The following is a 24141-nucleotide window of genomic DNA, read 5'->3' as shown; positions in this document are numbered from 1 at the left end:
TGAGATTGCAGTAAATCATTTTGAGATTGCGGTAAATCATTTTGAGATTGTAGTAAATCATTTTGAGATTGTGGTAAATCATTTTGAGATTGTTGTAAATCATTTTGAGATTGTTGTAAATCATTTTGAGATTGTAGTAAATCATTTTGAGATTGTAGTAAATCATTTTGAGATTGTGGTAAATCATTTTGAGATTGTGGTAAATCATTTTGAGATTGTAGTAAATCATTTTGAGATTGTGGTAAATCATTTTGAGATTGTGGTAAATCATTTTGAGATTGTAGTAAATCATTCTGAGATTATAGTAAACTAGTGCGGGCCTGTACGTGCGTGCCCGTACGTGCGTGCAAAATGTTTTTTTTTTTAATTCAAACCACGTGCCAGAAACAACAACCACACAGGCCGTTCCTTCGCTCTCGCATGCCCGTACGTGTGTTGCCGTAAGTGCAAAAAAAACAAAACAAAAAAACAAGCAGTCATAGACTGGTACTTACGAAATCGTCAACTTGACCTCTGACCTTGTCTAATAAAAGCTGTCTCTAGAGAAGGTAGCGATGCAAACCAGAAGTTTCTACGTTGTTTCTGTAGCAAACCATCAAAACTCGAATGTTTTGGATGTTTGACCTCACTGTGACCTTGACCTTTGACCGATTTTGACCAAAATCTAATCAGCGCTCGCCATCACTCTCCTGAATCACGTGATGTAATTTGACATTGGTCGCTTCTTCCGTTCTCGAGTTATCTGTACCAAACCATCAAAAATCGAATGTTTGACCTCACTGTGACCTTGACCTTTGACCGATTTCGACCAAAATCTAATCAGCACTTGGCATCACCCTCCTGAATCATGTGGTGTAATTTGACATTGGTAGCTTCTTCCGTTCTCGAGTTATCGTGCCTACAAACATACAAACAAACAAACAAACAAGCAGTCATAGACTGGTACTTACGAAATCGTCAACTTGACCTCTGACCTTGTCTGATAAAAGCTGTCTCTTCAGAAGGTAGCGGCGCAAACCAGAAGTTTCTACGATGATTCTGTACCAAACCATCAAAAATCCAATGTTTTGGATGTTTGACCTCACTGTGTCCTTGACCTTTGACCGATTTTGACCAAAATCTAATCAGTGCTAGCCACCACCCTCCTGAAGCACGTGGTGTAATTTGACATTGGTAGCTTCTTCCGTTCTCGAGTTATCATTTTTTGGATGTTTGACCTCACTGTGTCCTTGACCTTTGACCGATTTTGACTAAAATCTAATCAGCACTAGCCATCACTCTCCTGAATCACGTGATGTAATTTGACATTGGTAGCTTCTTCCGTTCTCGAGTTATCTGTACCAAACCATCAAAAATCGAATGTTTGACCTCACTGTGACCTTGACCTTTGACCGATTTCGACCAAAATCTAATCAGCACTAGCCATCACCCTCCTGAATCACGTGGTATAACTTGACATTGGTAGCTTCTTCCGTTCTCGAGTTATCGTGCCTACAAACAAACAAACAAACAAACAAACAAACAGAAACGGAAGTCATCAATATACTTACGAAATCTTTAGATTTCGTAAGTAACAAAGAGGAATTGTAACGTCAATCGTGGTCCTGTCATTGGTTTGGTAAATAAGTGGCCATAATTGGGAAATGATATACTTGTCTTCTGCCTTGTTGATTCTCAAAATGATTGATTCTCAAAAACCCGAACAATCTCAAAATGATTTACTACAATCTCAAAATGAATTACTGCAATCTCAAAATCATCTATCTATAATTCCAGAAATCTCTCTGTGCGTGTCTGTCTGTGTGTCTGTGACCGTTGTTTCTCGACAACCACTGGTCCGGTATAATTGAAACTTGCCAGGTATATTGCTGGGGACCTGTGGATGTACCTTTTCAAGGTTTGAATGATTTTGAGATTGTGGTAAATCATTTTGAGATTGTGGTAAATCATTTTGAGATTATAGTAAATTATTTTTCCGTTATTTGGCAATCAAAGTTTTGTGTCCATTGTAGGATGTTTATGTTTTTTTTTATATCCTTTAATTCATTTGTAATTAAATTTATTAACGTACTGTATTTGTTTTATCTACTTGTATATATATATATATATATATATATATATATATATATATATATATATATATATATATATATATATATATATATATATATATATATATATATATATATATATATATATATATATATATATATATATATATATATATATACATATATATATATATATATATATATATATATACATATATATATATATATATATATATATATATATACACATATATATATATATATATATATATATATATATATATATATACATATATATATATATATATATATACACATATATATATATATATATATATATATATATATATATATATATATATATATATATATATATATATATATATATATATATATATATATATATATATATATATATATATATATATATATATATATATATATATATATATATATATATATATATATATATATATATACACAGAAACATATAACAAGGCAGGAGACAATTGGGGTGGTAGAGGGAAGAACAAAATGGTGGAGAACAAAGAAAATAGGATATCTGTGGAAGGGAGAGGGATGAGGTGGGGACAACGGGGTCAATAAGATGGTACTTCAGGGACTTTCAGGAAGGACAACAGGGAATATGAAGGAGATGGGTTTGGGGTGGATTAAGGGGGTTGTAAATGTGGTGGAGTCTGCGGGCCTATGGGGAAGGGCATGGTGATGATGCATGGTGGGCGTGATGATGAGAGGGGTGGCCGTGGGGTCGGCAAGGGATATGAGGTGTGCACGCCGCCTGAGGCGTCGTAGTAATGCTGGAGTCGCCCGGCTCGTGAGTGTACCGAGTACGAATAAAGGAGAGCTGCCGGGCACAGTACGCCCGCGCTCGCACTCGTGCAACACAGCCCGGCTCGACTGTTCCTCTGCTTCGTGTCTGCCTGCTAAGCATCTCCCATTTCAGTACAGTACAGTTGGCGAACGAGGATCTGCGGATCGGCGTGTGTAAGGGCGGTTCCAAGCTACGGAGCCAAGGGTCTCACCGAGCATGGCGGAAGGTCGCGGCACGGCACACGGACGTGTACCCGTGTTCGGGGGAGATGAGTTCGAGTTGTTTTCTGAACAGTTGGGTTGCTACTTTCGGGCGAATGATGTAGAGGATGAAGAGAAACGCAAGGCGATCTTGCTCGCCTCGCTATCAACGGAGCACTACCGCCTGCTGAGTGATTTGGTGGCTCCAAATAGACCCAGTGATGATGTGCTATCCTTTCAGGACATCGTGGCGAAAATGAAGACCCACTTGGCGCCGGAGAAGTCGTTACATCTCGCGCGGTTCCAGTTCGATCATCTCGCTAAGGGTGGCGAGGAGCGCGTTGCGGACTTCGTGGCACGAGTGAAGCATTCGGCTGTGCCTTGCAAATTCACGGCAGAGGAGCGTCCGACACGGCTCAGAGATCGTTTTATTTCTGGTCTGCGAGACGCGAAGATGGTAGCGGCTATCCTGCGATTAACCGACATCACATTCGACTCGGCGGTCGTGACTGCTTCGTCTGTCGAGCAGACGCTCACGGATGTCCGTGCCATTGCTGGCCAGGACGCAATGAGTAGCTCCAGCTGGAGTATGGCGGCTAATCCCGAAGTCCACGCGGTAACCGGACAAGTGCCGCGAGTCACGCAGCCCGGAGTCCGAGCGGTGGCTCAAGTGCCGCAGGTCGCACGCGCACCTGGCGGTGCGGGACGAGGGGCACCGCAGCACGGTCGCACCGGGAGCGAAGGGGCACCGCAGCACAGTCGCACCGGGGGCGAGGGGGCACCGCAGCACGGTCGCGCCTGGAGCAAGGGGGCACCGCAGCACGGTCGCACCTGGAGCGAAGGGACTTTCCGCGGCTGCTGGGGGTGTGGGGGTCCGCACCTGCAACAAATGTGCCCGTATAAGAACACCGTGTGTTTGCATTGTCACAAGGTGGGACATTTGAAGCGTGTGTGTCGGATGGCGGGGGCCACCGTTGGGGTCTTGGATGACGAGGTGCGAGAGGACCCCAGTGACCCGGAGATCGGCCTGCAACCGGGGCCTGACAATGCCGGCGAGCCAGAGCGGGAGATGCAACCACGGTTGAGTCTGTTTTCCGTTGGTTCGGAGATGACGACGCCTTTCACGGTTGAGGTCGAAGTGAATGGCCAACCGACTGTGTTTTGCGTGGATACTGGGGCAGCAGTGTCGGTCATGGATGAGCGGGCGGCTCGTGGTCTTCGCGGTATTCGCCTGGTCAAGACGGCCTTGTCGTTATACACGTACACCGGTGAGGCGATTGCACCGCTTGCGAGGGCCGACGTCTCAGTGCGCTACCGAGATCGACGCGCCCAGCTCTCGGTGTTCGTTGTACGAGGGGAGGGGCCCCCCCTGTTGGGTCGAGACTGGCTGGCGCACCTCGGACTGGGTCTCCGGTTCGTGTCTGCCTGCTAAGCATCTCCCATTTCAGTACAGTACAGTAAAGATCAAGATTTTGGATGGGGGAAGATATGAGATGGAGGTGAACAGCTGCTTTGACGACCTGGATGGAGGAGTGGGATTGAAAAGATTGTGGGAGTTTATTCCAGAGGTGGGAAAAAAGAGGAATGAAAAAGTGAAGGTGAGCAGTGATTCTTGATTTTGGCAGTTTCACCAGAAGGGGGTTTTTGGTGGACCTTGTGCATCCTGAGGAAATATAGGGGGGACAGATCACAGACAGAGCAATGGGGGGGGGGGGACAAAGTCAGAGAGGAGATGGTAAAAGACAGGAAGACCACCGACTTGCCTCCAGTGAGGGAATGAGAGACCCAAAGACTCAGCTTCATCGCGGGAGAAACCAATTATCCTAAAACCCGTAGTTTGCACAGGGTGAAGTCGAGCTAGGTGTGAGGCAGGAGCTCTACTCTAGAGGGGGAGCAGTACTCCATTAGGCTGCGGATGAAAGCTTTGTAAGTGGTTAAAAGCTCAGGTTTGCTGAGGAAGGACTTTGCACGATGTGGGATGCCCAGTCTGCGACTGGCTTTGCAGGCCTGGTTGGAAATGTGGCTTTTCCAGGAAAGATAATGTCAGGTAGTGAAACCAAAAAGCTTGAATGAAAGGACTTCTTCAAGAGGATTGTTGAGAAAGTAGATAGAGGGGAGGGGGTTCCAGACGGTCCTTTCGGAGAGACATCGTGAGGTCCTTTGAGATTTGTCAGGATTGAAAGATATGTTCCACGTGTTGGACCAGTTTGTGATTTTACCTAGATGTGCAGAGAGCGAAGAAGCTGCTGCTTGCCGGTTTGAGCGATGACAGATGGTACGGATGGCAAAGGGTGGAGGCATCAGCAAAGAGAGAAGGAAGATTTTCCAGAGAGTCGGAGAGATCATTGATGAAAACCAGAAAAAGAACAGGGCCCAGAACGCTACCTTGAGGAACTCCAGCCTGGACAGGAAGAGGGGATGAAAGAACTCCATTTGGGGCCACACGTTGACTACGACAGGAGAGGAAGTCTGTGAGCCATAAGTGAAGATGTCCTTGGATAAATAAGCTCTTTGAAAGTATTCACGATCTCTTCAAAATCCACTTCTCCCGGTTTTCTGGGTGCGCACAAGTGACCGGATGACTGTGTATGTTTTGTCTCCCACAACCAACAACCGAATGGCGCGTTTTGTGCCGTCTTCAGTGATCTGGTTCACCTCGAGGTAAAATGACAAACGTTCCACCACGGAAACATCCCATGACTGCCTGGGGTTGAGCTCCTCCACTTTGCCCGTACGAAGCCACAGCTTACTCATCGCCAAATGTTACGTCCGAAGACAGAAGGTACACCAGAACGACAGCGTGTCTCCAGGAACGAGAGCCAGAACTAAAGACCGAGTCGAAGGGATTAATACAGAACCAGCGGCAGTAAAGTATCACGGATCGGATTAATTGCCGATTCTCCTGTGATATCTCGCATGACGATCACATGACATAATTGTAAGGGCTGAGGGAGGGGGTGGGGGGAGTTCATTGGGTCCATGCGACCCCCCCCTCCCGGATCCGCCATTCCTGATTGTGACGTCACCAACGTGCACCTCCGCCGGAGATCCATCAAATCCTGCAGACACGACTTTCATCACGACATGAGGGGCTTTCACTGCATCTATACATTTATTACGTACGGAAATATCGCCAAAACATTTACAGCTCTTCCCTGAACCCCTACCCGGCTGTGTGTTCCATTCATAAATTAATTACACTTCCCTTGTGTACAGAGGGCGAGGAGGTATCAGTGGGCACTTACATGACACGGGATTTGAACCTGGGTTCCTCCGAATCATGACTCAGCTGGGATTCACATAAAAACATAAACAAGTAAACATGGCGGAACCTGTTTATAAACTATTAACGATGTGAAACAGGACGAACTAGTCCGAATGTCCAAGTTTGAAGGTCACACGGTACGAGGGCAGCAACCGAGGGCAGCAACCGCGAGGTCTCGAGAACAATCATGGGCGTGGTCTATGGAGAACAATCATGGGCGTGGTCTACAGAGAACAATCATGGGCGTGGTCTCCGTCCCCAAGTTTTCTCATTCGTGTGGGGAGAACCGGGAGAACTTCAACAAGAGCTGTGAGTACGACATTGCACTTGAAGAAAAGGTGAAGAAGAAGAAGAAGAAGAAGAAGAAGAAGAAGAAGAAGAAGAAGAAGAAGAAGAAGAAGAAGAAGAAGAAGAGACGAGCACGTGCTTTGCTGCGCAGCACTCCATGAATTGTGCTGCACTTGCTTGCTCCAGCTCCGAGTGTTTAGGTTCCCTTCGTGTACAGCCTTTTTAGCTGCTGGTCGCATCATTGGTTTGGGGTCCCGATTACCAGTCCACGCTGGTGCTCCTTTCGCCGGCCTCGGAAGGATGACAGGCTGAATCAACCCCCTGGTGTTAATTCAACGGTTAAGGGGCTCGAACTCAGGACCCGAGCATCCAAAGCTAACACCAGGCTCTGGCTCGTGGTGTTTATGTGTGTGTGGCCAACATAGAGCTTCGCGGCCCAGATAGCGCGTTTAAATTCATAGGAGGAGGAAGAGGAAGAAGAAGAAGCAGGGGAATAACAGCACGTGCTTCATTGTTGTCGAAATACTCCACACTCAGTGCTGTGGTTCCTGAATGAATTGTCCCGAAGTTGAGAACACCGTGTGCTGTGTGCGATGACCCGCGATCTCTCCGGTGAGGAGCACGAGGTGAACCCTCATGGACCCACGAGTGTCCCCGATGTCGGTCCGGGAGGATCTCCCGCCCACAAGGAGTTCGGACCCGGTACGTGCTGTTCTTGTTGCCCTGGTAACCGATACGAAGGTTAAAAACTGATGTTTGTTCATATTTCCTCCCTGCAAGCGACACATGTATGAGGTGCTCGTGATGGAGCCTCGGATCACCGTGGGAAGAACGTTTGTAAATCGGTTGTTGTGCTCGACCTTCGAAAGGTAACTTCTGGGATGGTAAATGTTCACATTGCAGAAGAGATAGCCGGCTTAATGTCGTATGTGAAAGACTGCATGAATCACATTTTGCCAGAGATTGAAACGAGCATCAGGCAGTCTGGTGGACAGCCTGCTTAAAAAATGCACCAGCGATTCCAAAATTGTAATTTTTTACGAGCAAATACGACCCGTCGCTCCGCTGACGGTAATTTTAAAGGGGGGAGGGAGAGAGAGGGGGATATAGAGAGGTATATAGAGATATCGATATATATTGTTACGGTTGTGGAAATTCACAGAACACCATTCAGGTTCCCCGAAGATTAGTTATGTCGATAAGTGTGTGTCCAGGTTAGATTTCCCCACCGATGTCTAACGGGAATTATTCGTGAGCCGGGCTGTGAACCTTTGAGGTCGTGTTATTCTTTCCTATCGTTATTTTAAACAACATCTCCTCACCACCTTTGCCACAACTGCCAACATCTCCTCACCACCTTCGCCACAACCGCCAACATCTCCTCACCACCGTCGCCACAACCGCCAACATCTCCTCACCACCGTCTCCACAACCGCCAACATCTCCTCACCACCGTCACCACAACCGCCAACATCTCCTCACCACCTTAACCAACAACCGCCAACATCTCCTCACCACCTTCGCCACAACGAACAACATCTCCTCACCTTCATCTCCACAAACGCCACCATCTTTTCGCCAGCAACGAGATCCATAGACGAACGGCATCTCTGCCGACAGACCCAGGGACTCCCTCATTGGAGCGAAAGCCGGTGATTTATACCACGTCCGCGTTGTCCGCGTTTGACGGCAAGATCAGATCAGAATGACAAAAGGGGCAGAGCCAGCAGGGGGTATAGCACGGTGTAGTATGATATTTCAAAAATGTATTGGGCCCGATATGGTCTCGTGGATCAGGCATTACATGGCGGAGGTATGCGCTCTCCAAAGTGCTCTTCTAGTTGTTTTCATTTTAATATTTTTAAGGATGTTTTTCTTTTCAGATCTGATTGTGAAAGTGAAGGTGGAATCTGAGTTTGAGGATGAATCAATGTTTCAAGAGAAAGGTCTGAACCACATCAACATTGTGCTTGTTCCAGTTCCAGTTACATATGTGCATATACATTGTACATACTGAGGTTATTATCTGGAGAGATGCTGCTGTTGGATTTTTCTTTCGGCCACAGAGTGATTCAATGACCCATCTCATTAATAACGGAATCCTCTCTGCACATTGAAGCATCACAATATTTGTTTGTGATGTTCCGGTTAAATTTACTGAGAGTTTGTTTCTGTTCACCCATTGCAACCTCCCCGACCTCTCGTTCTTTCACCCATCCCCTACTTGTCTCAATTTTGTCCCTCAACCCAGCTGTTGATGTGTTTCCCCTTTCTTTCTACAATTCATTTTGTTCTGTTACCACATCATCATTCACGATCGACATTTCCATTAAACAACATAAAAATAAGGAGAAAAGTGATGTTGTAATTGCACCTCGTCAAAGGTTTGGGCATTTTCTGGTTTGATTAAATATTGTCCCATAAGATGCCCAGCTAACGCAGGCATTCTGAGCTGGAGGCCTAAGACATCTGTGAATGACCAAAACAATGTTGAATTCATGATACTGTGTACATACAGTACTATTATTGATATCTAATTTCCACCCAAGGATCGCCCAAATGCAAGCCAAAAGTGGTGGTCGGTGGAGCGAGAAGGCAAAAGGCGGGAAAAATTTTCTTATCATTGAAAGGGTTTATTTATCATGTATTCAGGGAAAAAGATGGATCAGATGCTAAAAATATATACCGATCTACCTTCCAATTTCACGGGGTATCTGTCCTCCAAAGTACATGTCAAGTCACACGCGAAAGAATTGAATGTTCCAATAAACACAGCACATCAATAACCATTCCCTTCATCGCTATGCTTTCTATCAAAGCCTGGAAATCACAATTACCTTCAACTTTGGCCTCAATTTGGCAGTGGGGAGGTCCTACAATGTGGAGTTGGGGATGTTGTGGGAGTGTGTGGTGCAAAATCCTATCCGGAGGAAAATCCTGGACTCTCCATCCAACCCAGCACTACAACAACTCCTTCTGGTTGTATTCTTGCCAAAGGGAGTCACCCATTGGCCTTTGGCACCTTTCCATGGTCTCTAAGGGGTCCTCTTCCTCGGTGGGCGGCCAATCCTGATGCTCCTTCTGGCGGACCACACTCCCAGTCGAACGTTGGGCTACTGCGAGTGAGGCATGGTGAAGTTCCACATTCTTCGCTCTCCTTGAGCATCTGATGAGCATTAAAATTTATTGGTGGTTGCTAAGATACGCAGTGCAGCATGTTAAAATTGGTTATTAACGACAGTTTGAGTCTATGGTTCGATGGAGGTGCTGTGTAATGGACACGTTCACAAGGTAAAGTGTTTATCGCTTAATATATTATCACATAATGTGGTGTTTGATTAAAGTTATTCAAATGTAGTAATACTTCAAATAAAAATAATAATTAAATAAGTTTGAATAAGGATATTGCATTGCTGTGTTGACTGACTGTCTGGACACAACTTTGAGGTTGTGGGTCCATTGATGTTAAGTAATCTACTGATGTGGACCTACGACCGGGGTTGTGGATCCGTCGTTTGGAGAGGTCCTGGGCTGAAAGGACTGAAACCTCGATGAAAAACGGTGCCCTGCTGATGATCCGGGTAGTTAGGAAATCAGTAAATTGCTTATAAGTGAAGGTTATAAGTTCAAATAAAATAACTTTTGTAAGTACTTACCAGTACAGTGTGTGCGTGCACGCACGTATTGTTATGCCTGGCTTCCTTCTTGGGACTACGGTGCAGTAATTGGTCTTTATTTTGAATTTTCATGAACAAAGCGAAAACGTGTGAAAAGTATTTTCCCACCTTTTTGCCCAACTCTCTGTTGGGAAATCTCATGACAGTGACTATAATCCAGGAGTGGATGAATAGAATAAATCCGGTTATAGAGTGGGTGTGATGGTTAGTATCACCTGCAGAAATAGGAGAAAGAAAAAGGTGATGATCAAAAGTGACCCCTTGTTTACAAATGTTTGAAACTCATTTTTAGCAAAGGTGCATCGTGAAGTGGAGATAACAATCCCAAGGCACGAATTAAGAGTTCACATAATTAATTTTACAAGGCAATAGAATACACCCAGGTATTCCGCATCAGCGAGAACACCAAATTGTCATTTCATCATGCACTTCCTTTATTTTCAGACCACCATGCCCTTTCGGTCACGAGTTTGTTTGTTTTTTTCTTCCATTAACCCCCTCCTTTGTTGACCTCTTTGGTTTAGTGGGAAAGTTAGTTTGTCCATTGGAGACCCCATGGGTTTCTCTTCACTACATGGAATGATTGTTTTGGTTTTGATGTCCTTGTTTTTCCCTCCCTTTATTGTAATGAACAGGTGAAGCTCAAGTAGTGAATTCAGAAACTTTCCAAAACAACCTTATTCACACTGACCAGGATGCTTTGAGCAATGATCAGGTGAAGCAGGAACCCTGCGATTCTCCACCCATGGAGCCAAGCAAAGCTTCTCAGCTGCTCGAAGGTAAGCCGAGCTCTTTATAGATCATCACATTGTGTTTACTTGTTTCGTTTACTCCGTGTACCCTGCCCCTTCCCCCTCTCTCTCTCTACAGCTTGGAAACAGGCATGCAAAATAATTAATAAACCCTGCTTTCAAAGAGTTGAGGTGTTTTCTGAGAACTTTTGTGCTTTTCACATGATTAAAGAGAGTATTGAAATGGATAATCTAATTTATATAGGGATATCAATTCTTCACTTGTCAAAGTTGTTAATGTACTACTATGATTACAACAACCTTCAGAAATAAATGTGACAATGGAGTGTTGATCTACTTTATATGGTTAGAAATCAAGGCAGAAGATGTTTGAGGATATGACACAAGACATAGGTATTTATAACACAAGAAATTACAAACCGAATAGTAGTCTGTTCTCTACAAAAAATAAAAAGGTTCTTCGGAAATTTAAAGATGAGTTTGGTGGAGAAATAATTGGTGGGACTGAGAACAAAGGCTTATGCTTATAAGCATGCTTCCAAATGTGATTAAAAAGTGAAAGGGGATAAAGAGAAATGTAATGAAAGAGAGTATAAACTTTGAGCATTATTACAACTGTTTGGCTTTTCAGAAAGAAGAGTAAAGAAAAACGAAGACGATAAGAAGTTATAAACACAGAACAAGTAAATAAAAAGGCGTCGCCCACCGGATGGACAATTCTGTCGTGACCCTCTCGGAACAATGCCGGGAGCTTGTCACGGGTGGGGGTTTAACCTCACCACGATCGTGCCAATTGCCCACCCGAGCAGGATAGGGTTGCTCGCCAAAATCGATCTACCTAAGTACCTGCGCGAATGGTCGACCGGGCGATCGTACCACGCCACAGGCCGACTCCGGACACGAACCGCTTAAGCGGTCCGTTCCGTGCTACAGTGATAACCGAGCGGTGTTATTGTCGGCCTCGACGGTTCCGATTAATTACCGGGATGTTGCACCCACTACGAACCCCTTACGTGAAGCAGGATGGAGAGTCAATAGAGAAAAGACAAAGCGAAACGGACACAGTTCAACAAGGAAGCATTTTATTTTCCGGCACACGGAAAGCACGTATATTCAGCCATACAGAATCAAAATGCACATAAAGCAAATGTAAGAATTAAAACCGACTACGCGCACACACGGCAACACTTATACAGTTTTACTTCACAGACGGCGCCAATACACATTTACACAAAAGCAAAGGATAGAAGCCACCCTCACAGACAAGGAGGCAGACAGGCCCATAGGCCAAATGTGCGCGTGACCTGGAGGAGCGGCCAGGTCCGCGAGACCGGGGAGGTCGTACCCGTGTCCTCGTGACGCGTTGGCGGGCAAGCCGCAAATGTGGCTGCGCAATTGTGCCCCAACTCCGTGCCCCTTGGCGGGTTTCGTTGGCACCACGTTTGGGGTGGGGTGGGAACGGGGCCCCCTTTTGTACTATCTCAGTGCGGGGGAAAGGGGGAATTGTTGATGCCCTGGGGGAGGGGAGTGGCTGGCTGGCTTGGGTCCCGCGACGAGACGAGCGATCCCCCACACCGCAACCTCGTCGCCGACCTTCTTGCCTCGGACCTGAGCTCCCTTGCTTGCAGTTCCACCGCGCGCACTCGACTCAACTCCGCCAACGCAACGCTCCTTGTCCCCAAGAGCAACCTCTCGACGACACTCTCCAAGCAACTCCAAAACCCAACTCGCTCCAATTTGCCTTGCGCTCGCCTTTTTATAGGCGGCAGGAGCAGCCAATATGCAAATTTTAGGATCAGAACGCGATTGGAGGCGGGGCCACGCCGCCCTCCCCGGTCAGCCATTGGTCGGGCAAAAATTGGCGTGAACCTCTCCTGATCCTAAAATTTCCATTTTCGGACTTCACATACACACGCTTGGAGGTGGGGCCAAACCGCCCCACGCTCGCCAATTGGACGGAGGAGAAGTGGGCGTGAAGCGTTTCTGATCCGAATTTTCCCCTCGGAAAGGCCGCCATTCGCGCTCGCGGCTCGGTGCGTTCGGCACCAATCGCCGAACGGGCCCGAGACAGCCCGACGTTCAGTGTTCACAGGTGGTGCGGGAATGGCCGTAGAAGCGATGATGTGGGATGAATTCGTGAAGGTAAAGGCGAAGGTGGTGGAGGGTCTTCTGTGGTGAGGGTTGGCGTTGTGGTTGTTGTCTGCGGGTTGGAGCGTGGTTGTAGTTGGTGACGATGGCTGGCGTGGTGGTTAAGGTGGTTGTTGTGTGATGGTGGTTGAGACGTGGTTGGTTCAAAATAACGACAGAAAAAAAATGGCTAACTCAAAGCGTCGCAGCCCAGATGAATCACATAAATTCCCTCTATACAACGGGTTTGGGCTAACTACACATGTACCTATCGAGATATCTCACCTGCGGGCCCTTTATGGTGTAAGGCGAATTTCCACAGCCGTAACAATACATTTTAGAAAATGGAATTGACACCCTCACTTATGGATATCTACAGACCGGGCGTAGTGGCGTGCACCTGTAATCCGGTGACTCAGAGGCTTGGGTTGGAGGATCGCTTGAAGACAGGAGCTCTGCACTGGGCCGCGCTATGAGAGGGTGTAGGGCAGCCCGGAATCATGGCGAAACCCAATCCTTACCCCTGTGTCATCAGAGGCGACCAGGGTTGCGTCAGGAAGGGCATCCGGCGTAAAACCTATGCCAAATCAGTATGCGGATCATAACGGATGATCTGCTGTGGCGACCCCTAACGGGAGCAGCCGAAAGACGAACAACAACAACTTATGGATATCTACATAAGATATAATAAATATATATGTATATATAGAATTGAGGGATATACAGCAAGTATAAGAATTAAGATGTACATCAGAGTTAAGATGTACAGCATAAGTACAAGAGTTAAAATATACATAAGAATGAAGAAAAAAAAAAAGAATTAGGTTGGGGGTAATTTTAAATATCTACCGACACATTTTTTGTGCCTCCGCTGATGAAGTTGCCGGAGGCATCATGTTTTCGGGTTGTCTATCCGTCCGTATGCCTGGTGTTGGCTTAATGGTTAGGGTGGTGGGCTTGGGATCCTCGGGTCCTGAGTTCAAATACCGCTCAGCTGTTGAATACCAGGTGGGGTTGACTCTGCCTGTCGTCCTTCCGAGGTCGGCAAAATGAGTGCCAGCATGCTGGTATACTGTTATGTGTCGGAATGGTGACCCATCCAGGATTGTGCCCAATAGCCAAGGAGACTGCTTAAGCAGCACCAATGCTCTGCACAGAGTATGGTCCCAGTCTCCTCTCTCTCTCTCTCCCCTCTATCCGTCCGTGCTAATTTTCTCTGTTTTCTCTGCAACCGCTTACCCGATTGGCACAAAATTTTCACCACAAGTGCAATGACTCGTGCAGAATGTTTTAATGATAATTATGATGTCATAGGTCACGTGGTATGGCAGCCATGTTGGAAAAAAAGGAAAACTTTGGACCTCTGTATCTCCGAAACCGCTCTATGGAAAAAAATTGAATCTTGGCACATGTCAAGTATTCTCCATGGGAAATGAATGTTTTTTTTGATGATGTCATATGCGGCTTTTTATGACGTCATAATTGCATATGTTGAACGCTTTATCCGGTCAGTATGAACATTTTTTGAGGGTCCTCTTGGGCTAAATTGTATTGGGGAGTGAGAGGGGGGGATTGATGACGTTATCGGTCACGTGGTTTGGCAGCAATTTATTAATTTTTTTAAAAATAAAAACCTTCAAAAATCTTCTTCTCCGAAATGGCTGAACAGATTGAGGGGAAACCTCACACACACGTTCCCCAAGCCTTGGGGATTTCAGGGTATTCACAAATAATTAATAGGTCACACAGTCCAGAAGACATATTGGATTGAATGGTTATCTTTTTAAAAAGTACTTTCTCTTGAACCACTTCATCAATCGATGTGAAACTTCACAGTTCTGGTCTTGTAGTCATGGGGAACAAATGTACGTTTTAAATTTCAACCTCGGCGGATGCATTGTCTGGCAGCCAGAATTATTTAATGTTTTGATCTTGGTTCAGGGATTTAAATCCAGCTTGGTCCAAGTGTGTATAATGATGTAATAATGTGGGCATTGGCATATCTGGCGATGTGACTTCGAAGAGTTCCCTTCTAGTTCTTCCTGGTATATCAATTATATAGAACCAAGCAATAACCAAACCAAAGAGTGGAGAAAATCACAGCCTTGGTATTTAAACAGAAAACATAACAAATGTAGTAATTATCTAAAAAAGTCTTGTTGAAAAAAAATAATGAAGACAATTGTAAATAAAACATATAAATTGAGAGGTTGAAAAATATTTAATGGATGTCAAGCAATCGATGGAAATTTTTTTTTTTACTACAATCACAAAATGATATGTGGCTCAGAGTCTCTGTCGAGTGGTTGGTCCTACAACCAACATTTCCCGACTACTCCCAGGAGTTTGAATGATTGAACTTCCTGAAGAGGATTGTTGAGAAAGTAAACAGGAGGATTTGCATGAGGGATTGGTGGACGGACAGAACAACGGATGGATTCAACAAGACGTTGATCGAAGTATGTTAACCTCTGGAAACACAGAGAAGCTGGTATTGGACACACAAGCCTGTCATTGTTATACACTGTCTAGAACAATCGAACAACTTTTGCTGAGGCAGCTTGTGTGTGCTCAGTAACTGATGAATTTTGCCAGTTCCAAAATTCTTCCATTTTTAAGCGGTGAAGCTGCTTTGATATTTGACTTCTTTTTTTTTTTTCCATCCATCCATCCATCCATCATAAATTAAGAAGAACCTAACAGTATTTATCTGAAAAATGGATCCTTTTGACCCTTTAGTCTAATGAGACCCCTTTGACCTTTGAAGACTGTTTAAGACCCCAAGACCCAGAGCACCCAAAAGTTCCAAAGGACCCAAAAGACACAAAATACCTCAAAGACCCAAAATACCTGACCTGACCCAAAAGAACCAGAGGACCCTGAGGACCCAGATGACACAAAAGGCCCCAAAGACCCAGAAGATCCTGTAGATCTTGTAAATCCTTTTAAGACACTATGAAAAATGGATGAGGTGTGTGAAGCATGTTTTTTGTGGAGTTCTACTGGAGCATTCTGATGTGGAATATGACAAACCAAAATGATCTCCTGAGTTGATTAGGCTAATGAACTACCAATAACCCGGAAGAATGCCCATGTTTTAAATGCATGCCATGTTAAGGTGTATAGGGCGGCTTAATGGGTCCTTCCCTGGCATGGCATTCTATTTACAAAATAAATAACAAAAATATTGATAACATTGAAGCAAACCACAAATTAAGTCATCATAATATAATGGGCGTAAGCCTGGAACTTCGAACACACTTTTCTCCGAACATATTCTGTTCATACTTCCGAAATCTTCACATTATGTGTTCCATGTATTTACGCAGGTGATAGCGGATTCAAATAATTGAATATAGATAGAATTTTCAAAGATGGAATCGACGAAGTCACAATCAGCAGCGTTCGGCGGCAAACCGACAGCTGGGTCCCAGACGACGTGCTTTACTTAACCAAGTCCATGAGTTCAGGACGTTTGTTCAACTCAGCATTTACGACTTTTATCCTGCCATGTTGTTAATCTGTTGATGGAGGTTATATAGAAACTATGAATATGTCAAATCGTTCCTGTTACTCATCCGGCACAATGTGTCAGGTCAGGTCAGGTATGGGAGCAGGTGCCCGAACAGCACGTCGCTGCGTCCACTTCCCACCGGTACTCCAGGGGCCTCCGTCTGGCCTTCCCCCAGGCAGATGCCAGGCCCATCCCCAACACTTGAGATGATGGTCAACCTGCTGCAACCACGAGGCACGTGGTCTACCCATTGGCCTCCTCCACTCATGAGACTCCCTCGCTGAGAGAATCTGGTGAGCAGGATCAGCGTCAGGAAAACGAGCCACATGTCCATACAGCCGCAACTGACGCTCACGGACCATGCAGGTAACAAATCTCATCCGAGTCTCTCTCAGCAACCGCTCGTTGGACACAAAATCTCACCAGCGATAGCCAAGGATTCTCCGAAGAGACCTGGTACCAAAGAAATTAAGTCTCCGTCTCAGATCCTTGGTCAGAGTCCAAGTCTCGCATCCATAGAGCAATACTGGAAGCACCAAAGACCTGAAGACTCGGACTTTCGTCCTCCCGCACAGGTACCGGCAGCGCCACACCCCATGATCCAGTGAATCCATGACTCTCCAGGCCCGACCCAGACGTCTATTGACCTCTGACTCACAGCCAGCAGAGACATGAATATCACTGCCAAGGTAAGTGAATCTCTCCATGACCTCAACATCCTCACCACAAACAGACACAGACAGGACAGCAGCATCCAAGATGTCATTGAAAGCCTGGATCTTAGTTTTGACCCAAGAAACCCGTAATCCCAGCGGCTCCGACTCCTCATTCAGCACCTCGAGGGCCCCCAAAAGGATATCTAAAGTCTCCGCAAAGATGACTGCATCATCTGCGAAATCAAGGTCCGAGATCTTGACATTCCCAAACGATGCACCGCAGCTTGATCTTTCCGACAGCCTCCCTAAAATCCAGTCCATACAAGTGCTGAAAAGTGTGGGGGCCAGTACACACCCCTGACGAACTCCAGTAGCAACTGGAAATAAGTCAGAGATGGTACCACCACACTTCACAGCACTCTCAGTACCAGAGTAGAGTTCAGACATCAGATCGATCAGTTTTGGTGGCACCCCACGAAGACCAAGAATCCTCCAGAGGACATCCCGATTCACTGAATCGAACGCTTTACAGAGATCAACATAGGCTGCAAGCAGCCCCTGCCGAAACTCTCGTCTGCGTTCGGTGAGGACACGAAGAGCAAGGATCGGTCAATCGTTGACCTCTTTGGTGTAAAGCCTGACTGCTCTGGACGCTGGTGCTCAAGCAGATGGTGGCGAACCCTATCGAGAATTATCAGAGCAAAGACCTTGCCCGGCACTGAGAACAGTGTCACCCCTCGGTAGTTGTTGCAGTCTTGGCGATCACCCTTCCCTTTCCAGAGAGGGACAACAAGGCCCCTCTTCCAATCAGTTGGGATGATGCCTGTGTTCCAGGCAGAGCACAAAACTGCATGCAATGACACGAGTGCAGCATTTCCACCAGCCTTGAGAAGTTCAGCATGGATGCCACAGATCCCTGGAGCTTTACCCCGTTTCAACCGGTTCACCGCAGCCCGTGTTTCCACAAGAGAAGGTGGACCACAGTTGATTGGAGGGTCAGCAACAGGGATTGTAACACCCTTGACGTCCAACTTGACACCTGGGGGATCAGCCTGGTACAACTGCTCAAAGTAACCGGCCCAGCGGGCCTTCACTTCAGAGTCCTTTGTCAAGAGCCTACCACTCTCTGCTCTAACTGCAGTGCTCCGAGGGATGGGCTTGGATGAACGCAATGCACGAATTCCCCTGTAAGTGGGACGAGAATCACCTGCCCACAGGTGATACTCCACCCCCTCACAGATTCCTCGCACATAGGCCTCTTTGTCCACCCTCAGTGCACGTAGTTTTACGCCTCAGCTCCCTGAACAGCTCAGCTCTGCCATTCAGCCTGGCCCTGCGACTCTGGTCAATGGTATCCAGTGTCCCTTGAGAGACAAAATTCTTCTTTGCCCTGCAGTGAGTTCCAAGACATCCACCGGCAACTTTAAGGAAGGTGTTCTTGAAGGCGCTCCACAACTCTTCAGGACCCCCCAAAGCACCCAGACACCCCAAGTGTCCACTCAGCCTGTTCGCAACTCCTCAGCTACTCTCTCATCCTTGAGCTTGCCAACATCCGGCCGAGGCTGGGATGGTACCATTCTCCAGGATTTAAGGTGCAGCTTTAGAGTTGCTACAACAAGCCGGTGGTCAGTAATGAGGAACTGAGCATTCTGGTAGACCCTGCAGTTCTGGATCATCCTCCAGCGACCGTTAACGAGGACATGGTCAATGTGTCAAGGCCAACAATCTAAAGCGACTGGTCTCAAACGCTACCATGGGCACCCAGACACGCCACCAATATGAACTGAGCTGTTAAATGCGGCGCAAAACATGCAAAGAAACTCCCTTAACCGAGTATTGTGATGCATCCTGTCCCCCATACCCGTCGTGGAGGGGTATCTGCGAGTACCAATAATATGCACAACAATAATAATAGTGTGATTGTTGAGATCAGGGTGTCCGTGCTGATTGAGATAGAGCGCTGTCCACACTGGTCTTGGTAGAGAAGAGCCTTTATTTACATCAAACATGTAGAGAGAGAGAAAAAAGGAAGGATACCCACAGTAATCCAGCTCAATCTAACTCTGGCTAGCTTAGCATTTTGGCTTGCCTTATACAGGTATGCAACAAGGCCTTCAAGACCAATGGAGATTTGGTCCAATGGACCAACATGCCCACGAGTAATTCCAATGGGTTATAAAGAGTTCCAAAATGGTAATTCTTGTGGGTTTTGTTAGTTTCTAGGCTTTGCCTCTTTCATGTTAAAAATGCCAAATTGAACCGCTTCCTCGGACATGGGTGTGATTTTAATTATTTGTTTATTTATTTATTTTTTTGAATACGAACTGGACTTCCTGAGAGTGGAGGACAGAAATATTGACAGTGTTTAAATTTACTTGTGCAATACTTATCAAACATAGACAAGTTGGTGTGAATTATTGATTATTTGTTTTGTGGCTTATCCTTACAGAAAAACAAATGAAACTGGTTTGTTGTTCCAACTGTTCCCAGTTGTTCAAAATACAAGCTTTCAATCGTCACATGACACAGACAGTCACTCAAGAAACTGATACATTCAGCAGCATGCCTTGTAAATGGTGTATGGAAACCCTCAAGGATATCCAAGGAAGTCGGAGACCACACAAGTGTTCTGCGTGTGACAAATCCTTGACAACGTTGTCATCTTTAAAGGTACATCAAGGAATACACACGGGCGAGAAACCGTTCAAGTGCTCTATTTGCAGGAAGGAGTTTACTCGCTCATCACATTTACGCATTCATCAAAGAATACACACAGATGAGAAACTCTTCAAGTGTTCTTTGTGTCCTAAAGCCTTCATTCAATCATCATATTTGAAGAAACATCAAGGAACACACACAGATGAGAAACTCTTCAAGTGTTCTTTGTGTCCTAAAGCCTTCATTCAATCATCATATTTGAAGAAACATCAAGGAACACACACAAGAGAGAAGCTACACAAGTGTTCTGTGTGCAGCAAGGCGTTCACTCGCTTATCAGGTTTCCACATTCATCAAAGAATACACACGGGAGAGAAGCCACACAAGTGTTTGATGTGTCCTAAAGCCTTTAATCAATCATCACATTTACTGAGACATCAAAGAGGGCACACAGGTGACAAGCCATGCAAGTGTCCTTTGTGTCCTTCAGCCTTTGCCGATTCGACTATTTTAAAAACCCATCTCAAAACGCACACAGGAGAGAAGCCACACAAGTGTTCCTTGTGTCCTAAAGGCTTTGTTCGATCATCTCATTTAAGAGATCATCAAAGAGTGCACACTGGAGAGAAGCCACACAAGTGTTCTTTGTGTCTGAAAGCCTTTATTCAATCCTCACATTTAAGGAGACATCAAATAATACACACAAGAGGGAAAGATTTTTTTAAATAGCTCGACAGGACACAGGGATCGACGAGGAAGGTGCTTTGAAATGGCTAAGAGAAGGTCAAATTAGTTTGGATGGAGAACAAGTCATCATCATTGCCCAAGACCAAGGACATTGCACTAATGCTTTCAAGAAAATAGTGGGATTGAGGCAATCTGACAAATGCAGATTTTGTTGGGAACAAACAGAAGGTACCAGCCCACCTCCTTTCGGGATGGAAAAAAACTCATGTCGGAAAAGCTGTATACAGAAAAGCATGACGGAGTAATCCACTAGCACATCTGTGAACATTTCAACATCCCGGTATCAGAACAATCATGGAAACACAAACCAGAGCCGATCCTCGAAAATGAACAAGTGAACAAGCGAAAAAAAAAAAAAAAGGACAATGTTACAGAAATTAGGAAAATGACCAAATACCAGGATCTGAAAAATGAGGTCAAGAGGATGTGGAAATTGAAGAAAGCCGAAATTGTACTAGTGATAGGTAGAGCTACAGGAATGATGAAGAAAACCTTTACGGAGTATTTAAAAATCATTCCTGGGAATATCACTACAAACGAGCTACAAGTGGAGGATATCGGAGCTTCAGTGAAGATTCTGAAAAGAGCCCTTGGAACGAGGCGATGAGAACGAAGTTTCACAGTTTGGTTCATGAATCACGATCCGTCACCAAAAAATAGGAGATGGAGATTTTGAGTTCAGAGAGTAACGCGTAAATGGAAATAACAATCAACAAGAGAATAAATGATTGGTCACTTATAAATGGTGATCCACTGCCAATGCCACAATGGAATGACGGGACATACGTTTGGAACGAGATTCCCAGAGGACAAACTCCCAAAGAAATGCAACAACCAACAGAACTTATTGATGCAACACAGAAAGTAGAGCAAGAGAGAGGAAAACAGAAACAGATGAGATTTCAAATTTAATCACAATATCAGAAACAGAAATTGGGCAACAGATTGGAGAATTGAATCAAGAAACAAAACTGAAAACTCCACATCAGGACTAGAGAATGACTGAAGGAAATGCTGCAGCAGCGCCCGCAGAGAAATATCTACTTGAAGTTACAAACTCAGATCAAATAGCATCTTTGCAAACAAAACAGATAATAGCAACAAGGATATACTACAATGAGGAGGAAAATAATGGACAACAGATTGAGGAAGAGGAGGTTGACGATGAACAGCCGAGGTTATGGTAGCTGGCTAATAGAGTAGAGGAAATCAAATTAACATTGTTGTGGTTTTATAAACGGCATGTTGAGATTGAAACGCACACAGCATGTACACTCTTTAGAATAGTTATCTCCGTAATGAACGTGAAGAATAGCGCCTTCCCTTTAGTGGTTATTATGTAATTAAATGCGTTGGGTTGGGTAGTTAGCACCCCCTCTCAACCTACTGGGATAATAAAGACATCGGCGCGTGATGACGTGTGCCATGACTGCCGTCATCACATAGGGCGTGCGTGTTTTACTGCCATGGCGTTCAACGTGTGTGACTCACACCAGCATTCTGGAACACGTGCCAAATTCTCGAATTGCCATTTTTTGTTTAAAGCCCCACAAAGTCCTTGTTTGTCTGTTCGTCCATATGGACATCTTCCCTGTAATGTAATTTATTGCTGTCTTCCCCTGCACTGTATTTCGTTTTCTCTAATCCTTGTTCATTCCCCTCCATCTAAACACGACTGGTAAACAGACCCTGTATGTGTGTGGTCTGATGGTACCCTGTTTTGTTATCCAATAGATGAGGCTTCGGTTAAACTAAGTCTGCAACTTGTACATTTTCTTTCTTTTTTGTAACTACACATTTTGATTGCTCTTTTCATTGCATTTCCCCTTTGATGCCATTAAAGCTTTCGAGTTCCCTTCCCTCGTCGCTCATTGTAAATAAATTATTCTTGTTATAGTTCCAGTCTGCCCGTGGTTGTCCTTTCTTCCATTGGTCCAGCGATGTCCGTATGGAGATTAGCCAGGAGGTTATAATTCCCCAACTAATTGGCTCTGATACCAGTCCGGCATTGTGCTCGCGGAAAGCTCGGCCACATTAATAATGATAATAGCGTGATTCCTTGGAAGGGGATCACGTGTTTGAAGGTAAATGGGTGTCAGACGGAGGACCTCGAGTCACGTGGTCAAGTTATTTGTATTCGTGGTCGATTAGTGACCCACCCTGACACTAAGTTATTCGTGTATGACAGCCTCGATTCCCGGTGAGTCTGGGGAGAACCAGGAATACCCCCACCTTCTTGCCCTCGTGACTCCGGATCCACAACAATATCACCAAAGCAAAGACTACGTCTTCACTGAATAAACAATAATAAACAGTACAGTTGAAGATACAAGTAAGGAGAATAAATAAAGCAATCGTTAAAATGCTCCCAAAATCACCTAACTGAAGATAAATTATCGATGTGAGTTTTAAAACAGCATTTAATGTCAAAGAGGAAAATAACAGGAAAACAATGACACAAAAATATTGATCTGATAACCTGACCAGAAACAAAACATCATCACGGACACAGTCTTGAGAAGCAGAGACTGACTGAGGGTGGAAACAGGACAAATAGAACAACTTGAGCAGAGAAACAGAAGCCTAAAGCTCATGAAAAGAATCAGACAAATAAAAAACGATCCAGACCCATTAGCGACCCTTAATAAACTCCAAATGCAATTGATAGCAAGGAAAATAAAATAGGATGAGGCCAACAATAGAAGAAACCAAAAATCAGCCGTTTGAAAAGATGAAAAAGAACACAACAAGGAAGCAGAGTGGATACGACACTTGGAAAATAAAAAGCAACAAGTCTGAAGATGACGATGGTTCACGAGCGGTATTTGACGATGTAGATTGTTTCAGAAGTCAAGGATGAGACAATGTGATAATGTTTGACCAAGTTATAAAAATGATCAACATTATGTGGTACGAGTGACAGGTTATTAGCTGCAAAATGTCGAAAACCCGGTTTCGTTCGACAACTTTCAAAATTTGACCTTTGCATAACATTTAAAGGTCACAAAACAATGTTGTGGACATTAAAATAAGGAAACAGGATACGTGCTATAGCTTATTGGAGTTAGTTCGTCGAAGAAGGTCGAAAACCCGGTTCGATTCCTACAACTTTGAAAATTTGACCTTTGTGAACTTTAAAGGTCAAAGGTCAAGGATTATGACCTTTGGTGCAAAACTTCCTCTGAAACATTCCAGGAACAATATAACGTCATAAAGGCTATATGGCATTTCGCACTCCTCGGATTAACCAGACTTTGATGAAATCAGCGTAAAAACAAGCTTTGGCCACGGGCACGTGAAACTTGGCGCCACGGGCAAGGTGTTCGAGAAAGAGAAAAATGGTTTCAAGACTTTGGGTGGGGAATGACCTCAAG

The 24141-nt window shown here is 44.9% G+C and overlaps 1 protein-coding gene across 3 annotated transcripts; it reads left to right on the top strand.

Moving 5' to 3' along the window:
• Window positions 1–4818: 4818 nt before the first annotated feature.
• LOC147009279 (uncharacterized) lies at window positions 4819–22827 on the top strand. 3 transcript variants are annotated; one of them, XM_085862082.1, is made up of 4 exons: window positions 4819–7338; window positions 8520–8582; window positions 10949–11092; window positions 19812–22827. In XM_085862082.1, the coding sequence occupies exons 1-4, from the start codon at window positions 7230–7232 to the stop codon at window positions 20747–20749; spliced, it is 1254 nt and encodes a 417-aa protein (XP_085718208.1). In that variant the 5' UTR covers window positions 4819–7229; the 3' UTR covers window positions 20750–22827. The 3 variants fall into 3 exon arrangements, with proteins under 3 accessions (XP_085718208.1, XP_085718207.1, XP_085718206.1); XM_085862081.1 differs by lacking the exon at window positions 4819–7338 and adding an exon at window positions 7417–7505; XM_085862080.1 differs by lacking the exon at window positions 4819–7338 and having other exon boundaries at window positions 7521–8582.
• The last annotated feature ends 1314 nt before the right edge of the window (window positions 22828–24141 follow it).

This window comes from Eptatretus burgeri, chromosome 17, assembly GCF_056783735.1.
Source record: "Eptatretus burgeri isolate ZD-2024b chromosome 17, Ebu_testis_v1, whole genome shotgun sequence".
NCBI classification, from domain to species: Eukaryota; Metazoa; Chordata; class Myxini; order Myxiniformes; family Myxinidae; genus Eptatretus; species Eptatretus burgeri.
Note: the sequence above shows the minus strand (reverse complement) of the source record. Positions and strands in the feature narration are given on the sequence as shown.

What these genes read in the sequence shown, in the direction of transcription:
- LOC147009279 (XM_085862080.1), top strand. Translation starts at nt 8,342, where the DNA reads ATGACAAAAGGGGCAGAGCCAGCAGGGGGTATAGCACGGTGTAGTATG. An exon ending in ATCAATGTTTCAAGAGAAAG is followed by an intron (nt 8,583 to 10,948) that starts GTCTGAACCACA and finishes TGTAATGAACAG; the next exon opens with GTGAAGCTCAAGTAGTGAAT. An exon ending in AGCTTCTCAGCTGCTCGAAG is followed by an intron (nt 11,093 to 19,811) that starts GTAAGCCGAGCT and finishes TTATCCTTACAG; the next exon opens with AAAAACAAATGAAACTGGTT.